The sequence below is a fragment of the Mauremys mutica genome, chromosome 3 (assembly GCF_020497125.1).
Source record: "Mauremys mutica isolate MM-2020 ecotype Southern chromosome 3, ASM2049712v1, whole genome shotgun sequence".
Classification (NCBI taxonomy): domain Eukaryota; kingdom Metazoa; phylum Chordata; order Testudines; family Geoemydidae; genus Mauremys; species Mauremys mutica.
Window position 1 is genome coordinate 129,861,917 of NC_059074.1, and position 12,401 is coordinate 129,874,317.

General features: G+C 39.3%; 1 protein-coding gene across 1 annotated transcript in view; it reads right to left on the reverse strand.

The window, feature by feature from the left end:
• The window catches only part of GALNT2 (polypeptide N-acetylgalactosaminyltransferase 2), a 144,295-nt gene that overhangs the window by 48,490 nt on the left and 83,404 nt on the right, over nucleotides 1-12,401 (reverse strand). The window contains exons 4-7 of the mRNA XM_045011200.1: nucleotides 9,198-9,296; nucleotides 9,034-9,101; nucleotides 8,170-8,235; nucleotides 4,989-5,110 (exon numbers count right to left, since the gene is read on the reverse strand). Of these exons, the coding sequence (XP_044867135.1) occupies nucleotides 4,989-5,110; nucleotides 8,170-8,235; nucleotides 9,034-9,101; nucleotides 9,198-9,296 (355 nt within the window). The remainder of the gene's footprint in view (nucleotides 1-4,988; nucleotides 5,111-8,169; nucleotides 8,236-9,033; nucleotides 9,102-9,197; nucleotides 9,297-12,401) is intronic.

Sequence of the window (12,401 nt, forward strand, 5' to 3'; positions counted from 1 at the left end):
GAGGGGAAAAGGTAGAGTTTACATTAACTGTGGCAATGCTGTTACAGCATGTCAATCGTGTAAACTGATTCAATTCAATCACCACACTAAGATATTTGTACTGTACTCTGCTAAATCTGCTCTCCTTCCCCTGCCCCATTAGAAGTTTTCTATCAACTTTCATAGTGTATTTAATCTTTGTAAAAACCAGTGACCACTGGGCAGCCTGGAAATAGACCTCTAGTTACCTACAAAGCTGGTATTGCAAGGGCAGCAGCAGTGCAGGCTTTCCACACCACCCTATTAAATGTGTCCCAACCACGACCTGAAGAAGTCATCTCTAGGCCTAAAACAGGTGAGTTTTCACATCCATTCCACTTTTAGGCTCAGACTGTTAAAAAAGTGCCAATTAATGCCAAACTACATATTGTTTGCACTGTGAGCAAGTCTGAGACCAATGCATAAGGTAACCAAGAGCCATCACACACTGTATATGAATTGTTTCCAGTCCTTACCAACCTGAGCCAGCATAACACCTGGAATCAGTATGCTCCATTATCAAACCCCCAGTCATCTAGTCCAATGGTCTCCAAAGTGGGGTGCGCAAGACGATCCATTGGGGGGCGCGGCGGGAGGAGCATTGCCGGAGGGAAAAAAAAGGGGGGGCGGACGGAGGGAGTGAGCAGGGAAGCTGCTCCCACCCTCCTGCCCCAGCAGGGCCACCCGGAACGCAGGGGCTGCAGGGCCCTGGGCTAAGGGGGCCCCAGGGCCCTGGTCTGCAGCTCTAAAGCCCCTTTCGGAATGCGGCCCTGAGTCCTCTGGCCCCTGGAGGAGCAGGGGCAGCCGCGCAGCCAGCGGCTGGAAAGAAGCGGCGCTTTCCCCTTCAAAGCTGGCTGGAGAGAAGCGGGACTTCGAAGGGGAAAGCAGCGCTTCTCTCTGGCCACTGGCTGTGTGGCTGCCCCTGCTCCTCCTGAGTCCTCCGGCCCGGGCTCGCAGGACCGCATTCCGAAAGGGGCTTTAGAGCTGCAGGCCAGGGCCCCGGGGCCCCCTTAGCCCAGGGCTCTGCAGCCCCTAAAGCCCCTGCGTTCCAGGTAGCCCTTCCTCGCAGGGAGGAGAGAGGGGGACAGCTCCCAGAATCACGGCGATGGGGGCAGCGCTGTGCTGCACAGAGCCACCTGCACACCCCCTGCACCAAACAGGAGCTGCCCCAGGTAAGTGCTCTGCACCTCCTGGCTGCCCCAACCCCGAGCCTCCTTCCACAACCCCACCCTGAGCGCCCTCCCGCACCCTAATTCCCTTCCGCACCCCACCCTGAGCGCCCTCCTGCACCCTAAACCTAATCCAGACCTTCAAATCGCTGTATCACAAAGTGTTAAACCAAGATTTTCAGAAATAATGAAGCATATTCAATCACATTGCTCTCACTAAAAATACTGATATTTTTTGAGAACAAAAAGGTTTTTTGTACCATTAATAAATAAAATTTAAAAATATTGTTTATTTCATCTTTAGCTCATCCTTTTTTAATTTCTATTTGTGTATGTTTTATAATATACATAATATACTAGTACGATAGTACGTGTATATAATTTATACATAAATAAATATACATATATTGGGGGGGTGTGCTCAAAATTTATTTTACTGATAGAGGTGTGCAATCAAAAATTTTCGGAGACCACTGATCTAGTCAATGAGTCTTGCCCTTTTTTCTGAAAGGGCAGAATATATTATACTCTAACTTCTACCCAAGAGAGAAACCTGAACTTCATCACCCTTAAATGCTCATCCCATTCATAAATGGGTTTATATGGCGGATTGCCTATAATAGTAGGGGACTGGATTTAACAATCCAGGAGGGCCCTTCCAGTCCTATGTTCATTGAACAATGTATGAAACCAAGCATGTTACAATGCAAAAAGTCAAACTGTAATACATCAAATAGAGAACCATTCAGGATTTCAGATATGATTAGTTCATATATGTTTCTACTTCTCAGGGAGGTATTTGCTATATGATAATGATGAGGAAACAAGTTTAAGTGGATTTAACCACTTCTATCCTGCTGGACATAGCTGACGTGGAGCAAAATGCATCAGATGCTTCTTCCAAGCAAATCACTTAATAGTGCAGGTGCTCCATTACCCTGTCAGAACTTCAGAATAAAAAGTACCATATATTCTGCTTTAACAAAGGGGTTAAATGACATTTATTACCTCCCAATTTAACTTTCTAAAACAGTCAAGTGTAGCCTGAAGAGTGCATAACGGCACTGTACTAGTACAGAGACTGGAAACAAATAAAAGCTGGGGGGCAGGATATTTGCCCTCTACAAAGAGCTGTACTGGCTCAGAACTCCACTTTACTTCCTGTCCCCCAGTAGGTAGAGACTTCAGTCAAGCTGGGCTAGTGGGCTTCCAAAGAGTTTCCTTCTCTCTAACTTTTTTGTATTGGCATAACAAGTTTGTAAGCTAAGGGCTTCCCACAAGACATTGTTATTTTCCTTTTCCTTGCTCCCTCTGAAACTCTCTACAGAACTGTTTGCTGGTTTGGGGGTTTTCTGCTCCCTTTTGAGACAGAGACCATCTAGCACTACAGAACCAGAGGGATAGATGGAACCTCAGCTAAGGGGGCTTTGATATACGTCACTTTACGCAAGTGCTAAGAAATATCAGCACTGATGTGATGTAATTAGCTTCAGGCACTCTAGGCACTAATTAGTTACTCTAGTACTGTCAAGGTTTGACTTGGTTGAAGTTATTAACATTTGGAAATAGAACACCAAATCAACTAGCAACCGGGTACCACAGAATTAAACAGCAGAAAGTACCAAAAATAGAAATTGGTACCTGCCACTGCTTGTTGATAATAAGAAGAACTACAATCCATCTGTTCTGAATTGGAGTATTGATGGCATAGACTAATTCTTCTGTGAGAGGGGTAGAAGAATATGGCGCTAGTAAGACCAAGTATCTAATGGAAACTGTTTTTAAGATGAAGGCTGCATTATTTATTACTGTATTCATAGTTTGGTACATTATAAACTGATTTGGATGTGATTTTGTCTGAAGCTCCAGACAGCAGCATTCTTCTGCCATCCTGGGCCCGGGTTTGATCAATTCAGCTACTGATGGTGGCCTATGTAATTTTAAAACAAGAGTTTTACCTTTTTCATCCCCTCCACCCCCCACTCCACTATGTAGAAAGAGGGAATTAGAGCACAGTCATTGTGAGAGGAAACATTTGTGGAACAGGTGTGACGTTATTGACATGAACTGTGAACGTATAGATCACTCTTGCAACCAAAATCATATAGTGGCAGCAAATATTGTACAAAGGTTGTCATGTGAGGTCTATGAAGAGATTATGATTTGCTGGTTATAATTATGCTAACGGTATGTGTGTATCATTTTTGTATTTGAAGTTATGAATATGGGCTATGTACTTGTATCTTAAATGTTTTTGATTCCAAGTAGCCTCAGTGAAGCATTTGGTCAGCTTCTTGAGAATGGGCACTTACTGAGAATAGTCCTATCAAGAAACACTTAACTGACAATGAACTTTGGGAGATACCAATCCACATCTGAGCTTTCCTGGGAACTTCAAACTAACATGTAAACAATGGCGTCCGCCTGTAAAGAACTGAGTCATGCATGGACATGCGACTTGCCCATGAGACCCGAAAATCCGTCTTGCTGTGATTTTCCACAGTCAGAACAAAGGGGTGTCCTTTCACAGGGAGAGAAGATAAAAGGCTACGGAAACTCCTCCATCTTGTCTTCAATCCTGCTTCTGACCTCTGGAAGAACTTTGCTACAAACTGAAGCTCTGAACAAAGGACTGAATGACCCATCCCAGCTGTGGATGTACTTCAGAGACTTGATTTGAACCTGCAATTTATTCCATCACTGCTACAAGCCTGAACCAAGAACTTTGCCATTACTGTCTGTAATTGATTCCATTTAAACAATTTTAGCTCTCATCTCTATCTTTTCCTTTATGAATAAACCTTTAGATTTTAGATTCTAAACGATTGGCAACAGCGTGATTTGTGGGTAAGATCTAATTTGTATATTGACCTGGGTCTGCGGGTCCTTTGGGATCGGGAGAACCTTTTCTCTTTTACTGGGATATTGGTTTTCATAACCATTCATCCCCATAACGAGTGGCACTGGTGCAGATACTGGGAAACAGGAGTGTCTAAGGGAATTGCTTGTATGACTTATGGTTAGCCACTGGGGTAAAACCAAAGTCCTCTCTGTCTGGCTGGTTTGGTGTGCCTTAGAAGTGGAGAAACCCCAGCCTTGTGCTGTAACTGCCCTGCTCTAAGCAATTTGTCCTGAACTGATACTCTCAGAAGTGTTCCACCAATGGCAGCATCGTTACAACAGGTAAATTAAAAGGGCATTTTAATGAGACAGGGAGGAGGGGATGAAAGGTAGGCAATTTGCTTTTTGCCGTTTTCTTCAACGCTTCCTGGGGCAATGTTTGGACCTGCTGTTACTTATACAGAATTTTGAGAAATTAAAGATGTTGCTTGCTTACCAAGAAACAAGTAAAAAATATATATATATGGTTAACACGTGTGTACTCTTAACCAATCTTACCAAAAGCTTTCAACAGACACAAATTAGTTAGCCCAACTTTTTCCCATTAATCTGAATATCCTCTCACACCATCATCGAACAGGAATAAATATTCACATAAATGGAGTTACACTGGGATGATGAGAATTATATCTAGCTTTACGGTTTCTTAAAAAAAAGGTTACAAAGAAAAGTCATTGAGGAACCAAGAAGCATGTTTGAATTGCTTAGAAAAATTATAAAGAGTATTTACAAATTAAGCTCTACTGTTTATATTAAATGACCAAGAAGTGGGCTTTCATCAGTGAACACTCATGTCATCTTTCCTCTCACTTCAAAGAGAAAACAATCTTTTTATATATGCATAAAATTAATGCAGTATAAATCATTTTATAACCAGGTAAGCTTACACCTTAAACTAACCTCAGCAACTCTCTCCAGAAGAGGTTCCAGCCAGTGCTCATTGCATTCACAGTGACTGTCCAGGAACGTCAGTACTTTAGCCTGTGCTGCATCTGCCCCTCTGACACGGGAGCGCATCAAGCCTGAGGGGAAAAAAATCTAAATAAGAACATCAAACAGTAAAGAGACAATAACTAAATGATCTAAAATGTAATTAGTACTCCAATTCAGTCAGCCTGTTAACAAGCCTAGCTATAAACCAGCTGTTAGTGTAGATTTAGTGAAATGAGAGGATAAAATGACCAAAAGTGACAAATTTCCAATCTGTTAAAGGCTGGTCTACAGTTTTTGTACTTAATTATTTCAATTAGGTGTGATTTTCTACCAAAATAGTCATACTAGTGCAACCCCTAGTGCAAACACAGTATACTGGTATAAATGGTGCTTTGACAGCATATCTTAATTCCCCTTTCCTTACAGCAATAACTATACTGATATACAAGTATCTTCACACCTGCATAACTCCATCCACACTAGGAGGCTGTGCTGCTTTAAACTATATTGGTATAGTTAAGTGGTAGAACTTGCATGCTTAGACAAGCCCTAACTTTCCCCAATAACTTGCTGTAGTGGTTCCTGTCCCAGGCAGTGGCAGATTTGCAAAAGGGGACACCATTGCCAAAACTCTCCCTTTCCCTATTACCTCAAGACTCCTTGAGCACACTTTCTGCTCCTCCCTCTTTGATTGCTTCTAGTCTGGTATCTGCCCCTCTCAACTGCATCAAAACTGTTCTCACAAAACTAGGACTTTTTATTCCATGTTTAAGCATCTTCTCCATTTCCAATCCTCTATTCTTTGGGCTTCTGTGACGCTCTTCTCTGGTGGTTCTCCTACTTGGCTGACCACTCCAAAAGAACTTTTGGCGAACACACTTCTCCCCTTCCCCCAGAGTAAGTCCTGGGGAGATTTACTCTTAGTTCCCTCCTTTTTATCGTCTCTTCTACCATTGCTAACTGAGTGATCTCCTCTGTTCCTATGGTCTCTTACCACGTCTATGCATACAACTTAGATCTCTCTCTCCGCCCCCAACTTCTCCCCATCTGTCTCATTTCTCAACCAATGTCTCACCTCTTACTTAAATTAAACATAGTAAATACTGAACTCCCTAACTTACCACGTCTTCATCACTGTTAACAATCCATTGTTTTTACTGTTGTTCAAGATCACACCCCTGGGATTATATCCTTCCTTCTCTACTTATACTCCAGTTCCCATCAAATCTTGTTGCCTCTCCATCTACAAATGTTCTAAAATCCACCCTTCCTCTCCATCCTCACTGCCAAAAGCCTCATTCAAAAGCATAACTCTGTCATATGGACTACTGCAACCTTCTCCTCTCAGGCATTCCCAACTCATCTTTCCCTTCCTTCAGGCTGACATTCAGCAGCTAATGAAGTCCTGAAGTCCCTTTCACGATGTCTTTCTAAATGAAGTTTAAACACCTCATCCTCACTTAAGGCTTTACCTTGCTTACATTTCACCTCATTTTTCCCCATCTCGCCCTCTGACCACCATCACACCTTGTTGCTTCCTTTGCTTCCTTCCCACTCTCACCTACATACTTTGTTTGTTTGATGGTTTTTAAATAATTGCGCCCTCCATGTAGAACATCCCACTGGGGCACCAACCACCTTCATTATTCTCTTTCCAGTCCCTTTTCCCAAAATACAACCTTTGGATTTTGCTTGCATTAACTTCCACTCCCAGGATGTCTTCTCTACTCTCTTGCACTATGCCTGAAAAAATATCAGGCTTTCCAATTTGCTTGCTCTGACTTTTTTGTTTTAACTCGTCCCCTCATTTTCCTACCTTTTTCCTTTGTCCAGCTTCACGTTCTGCTTTTCTGATTTCTTATGTTACACTTCGTTTCTCTTATTTTTGCTCCTCTTAAGTTTTAATGTTCAGATCAATAAGGTATCAATTTAGTACGATAGAATTTACTTTCTATATTTGTTTTGTACATAATAGTAACACATGCTTTTGTTGAAAACAAAATGTTAAAATGTTTTCAATGCATTGTTTTTTGTTTATATTGCTCTTTGTAAACTTGTATATGGTTGTACATTTAGGGAAAAAAATAAAATCTTAATAAAAACCAGACTGCTTGTTCTTCAGGGCAAGAATCATATCTACTCTCTAAAGCACCATGCAAAATGAATCCACTCCCATTAATTGTTCATAAATTGTTTTTTCTGAAACATGCATCATTAGTAAAAGATTTGAGAGTCAAATTATGTCTTCGGTTACACTTGGTTCATACATCTCTAGATGTATGAACCAAAAAGAATTTAGCTCACCCTCTCTACAGTACTGTGAAGAGTTAAAAAACACTTTAAAACGTTTACTATCACACTAAGATCTCTACTTTAAATCAGTTTTCCAGTGGCAATTATCTTGTTCTTTTTTATTTTAAATGCAGTTATGATCGGAAAAACGGCACCCTCTTACTCAATAGATCCCAGTCAGTGTTCTAAGGCATCAATGCTTTTTTCCTGACAAAGTACTGCTTACAAGCAAAGTCCAAACAATATATTCAAGCACTGTATACCCAGCAGAATGGAAATTCTTGTGCAAAATATACCTTTAATTATACAATGTCAAGACGTTTCATGTGTGTCAATTCCTGGTCTCGGACAATCTCTTATAATTACTTAAACATCCAATAATTCTAGCTGCCCCAGAGGCAAGACTGGCAGCCTTGTAGGCAAATATTTATAAAAGTGAATAAGAACATGTCTGATAGTTCACACTCAGCTACAGTAGCTGTCAACCTCACAAAGTTACATCAACAAACAGCTGTAGGACAGTCTCCCATGTCTTTAAACCCCATATTCAAAAAGCTGTTGTCTGAAGGGCTCCCATGCTGTGAAGCGAGAGACTAGTGTGCAATGTCAAGGGGAAGAAAGAGCGAGACAGAAGACAGAAGTGCCTGAATCAGATTGGAAAGTTACCTTATTTACACACCTAAGAATATTACTTTTTATTTGCTGCATTACTAATCCACGTATACTTTTTTGCACAAAGAGATACAGAATACATAGCACATAATTAAAATATTTCAAGTTCGCTGTTAACAAAAAGTAACTACAGGCCTAAAATCCAAGCATTTTCCCCTCCCCAAAGTAATTTTACAAAACGCACCTTCTCGACGATCATTTCGAAGAACCCGCACTTTCTCAATTTTCCCCAACAGAGCACCATCCTCAGCTAGATGAGACATGAATCAAATAAATGACATGCAACTTGACATAATTAAAAGAAATCATAAAATTAGCTGTTTTATCAATGAAAAGCAAAACATTCAAGTTTCAAAATATTTACATTTTAATATACTTATAAATTAATAAAAAGATAAAATGAATCTCTCGTCTTGTCACAAATAGGTGAAAAATTATTTAACTGAAAAACTGAGCTTGCCTTAAGTTTTCCAATATTTCTGATGTGATGAACTTCTAATGTGCTACAAAATGCATGTTCCTGTAAATTAAAGGTATCCTGCCAACTTTATTTTAGGCACAACATTTTGCAGAAATAGGCTTTTACAAGATATATTAATAAAAATAACTGATTTCCCTTTAAACATTTCTTAAAAAGGCATTATGTCTCTGCAATGTCTATAACCCAAACTTCGCAGTATCCTGCTAATATATGTGAACTCACCAGCGAAATGAAGTAGATCATGATTTGTAATCAGAATTTATACGGACTGGCCTAATTTCATTGTCCAAGGTGTCAGCCCCCTTGTAAAGCAGTGATATCAAATGGCTGGTACAAATATCAGAAGTTTATAATAAAAACGTTAATACTATGGGGCAAGCTCTTTCTCCTGTTTGAGCTACACCCAGCAAGATGTGATTAAAAATTACATACTGCATGTTTCTTCATAGTTAAATGGCACTGACAATAATTCTGACAGAACTAAGATCAAATATGGAACCTGAAACTCCAAACTCCAAGTCACATCAGTAAGTATATTGAAGGCTCAGGCCCCACCATAGTACTTACGATCATTGCTGTAGTCATCCACCAGTATGATTTCTTTGATAAGATGTGATGGGCTTTTTTTAAGCACACTGAAAAAAGAGAAGTCAGATAACTAATTAGGGTTCACCTTCCATATTACAGTTATGAGAGTGACTTGCAGGGCAACAGGATCTCTCTCTGTATACCTGACAACAGTTCGAAGTAAAGCAGATCTGGCCTCGTTGTGGAAGGTGATCACTACACTAGTGGCTGGCAGGTCTATCCGCCATTGTTTCCGTTGACACCTAAAGACAAAAAACCCTATAATTTAAACTCATAGTACTCACATTGCAAAGAACTCCATTACAAAGCTGTTACCAATGAAGTTAATGTATGTCCTACCATACATCTACCTTAAATATTCTTCAGAAGATTGAAATACTTGGCTCTCGTGAGTAACATTAGAATAAAGTAATTTCCTCTTTCTGACAATTCTGATAACTGCTCTAAGCAGAGTACTTTGTTTATAGTTCACAAAGTTATAACAGCTATGTGCTGGCCATATTCAAGGACTAGGTAAGCCTTTCCAACCAGTGACAAAAGGGCTTCAATTTGATTTGCTATGAGCCCACAGATAACCCTTTAATAACAGTACTTTGTATTTCAGAGTAATTTATTGAGGAACCATTTGAAAGCATGTGATTTTTACAGTTACTTAAACAACAGGTTTCAAGTATTCACCTTTCTCTGTCAAAATGCACACAAATATATCTAGAGTTTTCAGGGATGCATAGCATGTATCTGACAAGTGTAGATGTATGTTTATGCTATTACTATCAATGTTTGATAAAACTAAGAATTGACATGCAAGGGCTGCTATGTCACTGTTGCACAGTGTACAAGCAAGGCAGAGCAAGCAGATGGCTGAACAAGTTGGAGCTCTTTTGTCACTGGAGATGTTTCAGCTGCTTCCTGAATTAGGCCAGCATGCAAACATTCCGACATTTAACTGTTTTGTTGCCTCATCACTTTAGCAGATCATATGGGAAAGGTGCTGAAAGTGAAATCCACTGGGAGAAGGGAAAACAGAAGATAGGGAAAGAAGAGAAAGAAAAGGCAGAAATAATGATGGCCCTGAAGGTGAGCCTACTTTCCCAGAGAGTGATTGAATGCAACAATAAAGTACTGAATAAATAAATAAATAAAAGATGGGGCAAATTGATGTAGTACTCAATTCTCAAATGGCAATATTGCTTAAGCACAGCAGGAAACTGCTTTGAAACCTTCTTGTGAAGCTGCTATATGCATACAAAATTTTATTCAAGTTGTGAGTTCTATTTATTTTTTTAAAAAGCTGGTAATTAAAATTGGCATTTCAGACTACTGCTTGTGGCAACAACTTGATTGAAGAGCAGCAGCAAGTAACATTTTAGCCCCTTAACCATATTTCTCTCTCTCTCTCTCACACACACACACACACACACACACGGCTAGATAAAAATTCAATACTATTTACAGGAAATAAATAAAAGAGGACACATTGTCCCATAAAATATTTTAACCCAATAAGTAAGTGAAAAACAAATTAAAGTTTTATCTGACCAAGTCTTCCATTTTCTTTTAAAGTGTTTGTTCCCTTGCAAAGGTGATGAGGCACTTTTCAGTTGAGCAGTTCATTTTGTACTACTAGCATTGCAATCCCTGATGAATATAAGATTAAATGGCAATGACATTTAAAAAAAGGGATAGACTAATATAATTAGAAAATACTACTGATGACCTGGGTAGAACTGGATCTGATCCTGTCCTTGAACTGTAATACATTACAAATCTTTAAGTTCCTTGGTTCTGGGAAATCTGATTTTCTCTAATGCCTAATTCCAATATCAGAATTTAAGGGTGAACATATTCATTCCTCCAAGGTCCTCTTTTGCTATATTTGACTTCAGTGCAATGGTGCTTAAAAAAGCTCTTTACAATAGTTAGTACTTGGATAAGTACATCTAAATATAAATAGTTAAATAAACCGCTTAAAAATTAGAGTGTTTAAAGGGCTGCATTCTGATTGTTTGGGACTGGGTGCTCAATTTCATGCTCAGTCCCTCACTTTCAACATCCAATTCCATGTACAGGTCTCCTAGGTGGCTGGCACTGTACTGGTCTTGCTCACAAATATGCTCCTAAAAATCCATATTTTAGGATTCTAAAATTCAGAATGTGAAAAACAAGATTAGCTGTGAAATGATATTCATGCAAACACACACACACAATATAATCCTTCTAAACAGTGATAATGGTAGAGTAGTCCATCTAACAACTAACTTTTCATCAAATCTAATGGGCTCAGAGTTTAATCTAGAAAAGACCAAATCCCAAAATGCTTAATCCCCCACAGGACCCATAAGAAATTAAGCTGCTTAAAAATCTCATTGGCAATACATTTGAAAAATACTATCAATTATTGTGTATTTGTTCCCTTCCAAAGTTAACAGAGCAGGAGAAAGCCTCACTTTAGAAGAGATCCTATGGTATGTATCACAAAAGGCCTGGGGAATAAAAAAAAAAAGTGATCCTTCTCCACGTATAATGAGGCACACTAGTCTGTTTTAGTGACTTCATTTCCTTTGATGTCCTTTTAATTAATATTAAAAGCCGAGTGTTTTAAAGTAGTGGTTCTCAACCTTTCCAGACTACAGTACCCCTTTCAAGAGTCTGATTAATCTTGCATATCCCAAGTTTCACCTTACTTAAACTACTTCTTACAAAAATCAGATATACAAATACAAAAGGGTCACAAACACACTATTACTGAAAAATTGCTTACTTTCTCATTTTTACCATATAATTATGAAATAAATCAATTGGAATATTTGTACTTACATTTCAGTGGATAGTATATAGAGCAGTATAAACAACTTATGGTCTGTATGATATTTTAGTTTGTACTGATTTGGCTAGAGCTTTTTATGTAGCTTCTCGTAAAACTAGGCAAATATCTAGATGAGTTGATGTACCCCCAGAAGACCTCTGCGTACCCTGGTTGAGAACCACTGTTCTAAAGCACACAGAAATATGCAGCGTTGGTAGCCATGACTAGCTGCACCATCAACTAATAGCAAGCTCAGCACATCTAAGCAATGTTTTGTCTGAATATACAATCAAATCCACTTAAGAAAAAAAAAGATTCCTACCTAAATGTTTAAAAAAAAAAAGATAATCTGCCTGCATAAAAGCATTCTCCACATCTGAGGACATGAGAGTCAATGATATGCACATAAAACTCGGCAAGTTATAAATATTTATGGAATGGAGAAGCAAGCAGCAGTGGCTAGAGCTGCGAAAGCTTCCGCCTTTCCCCACGTATAAAAGGCCCTATTTACACTACATAATTTTAGTGTTAACTCCAAATC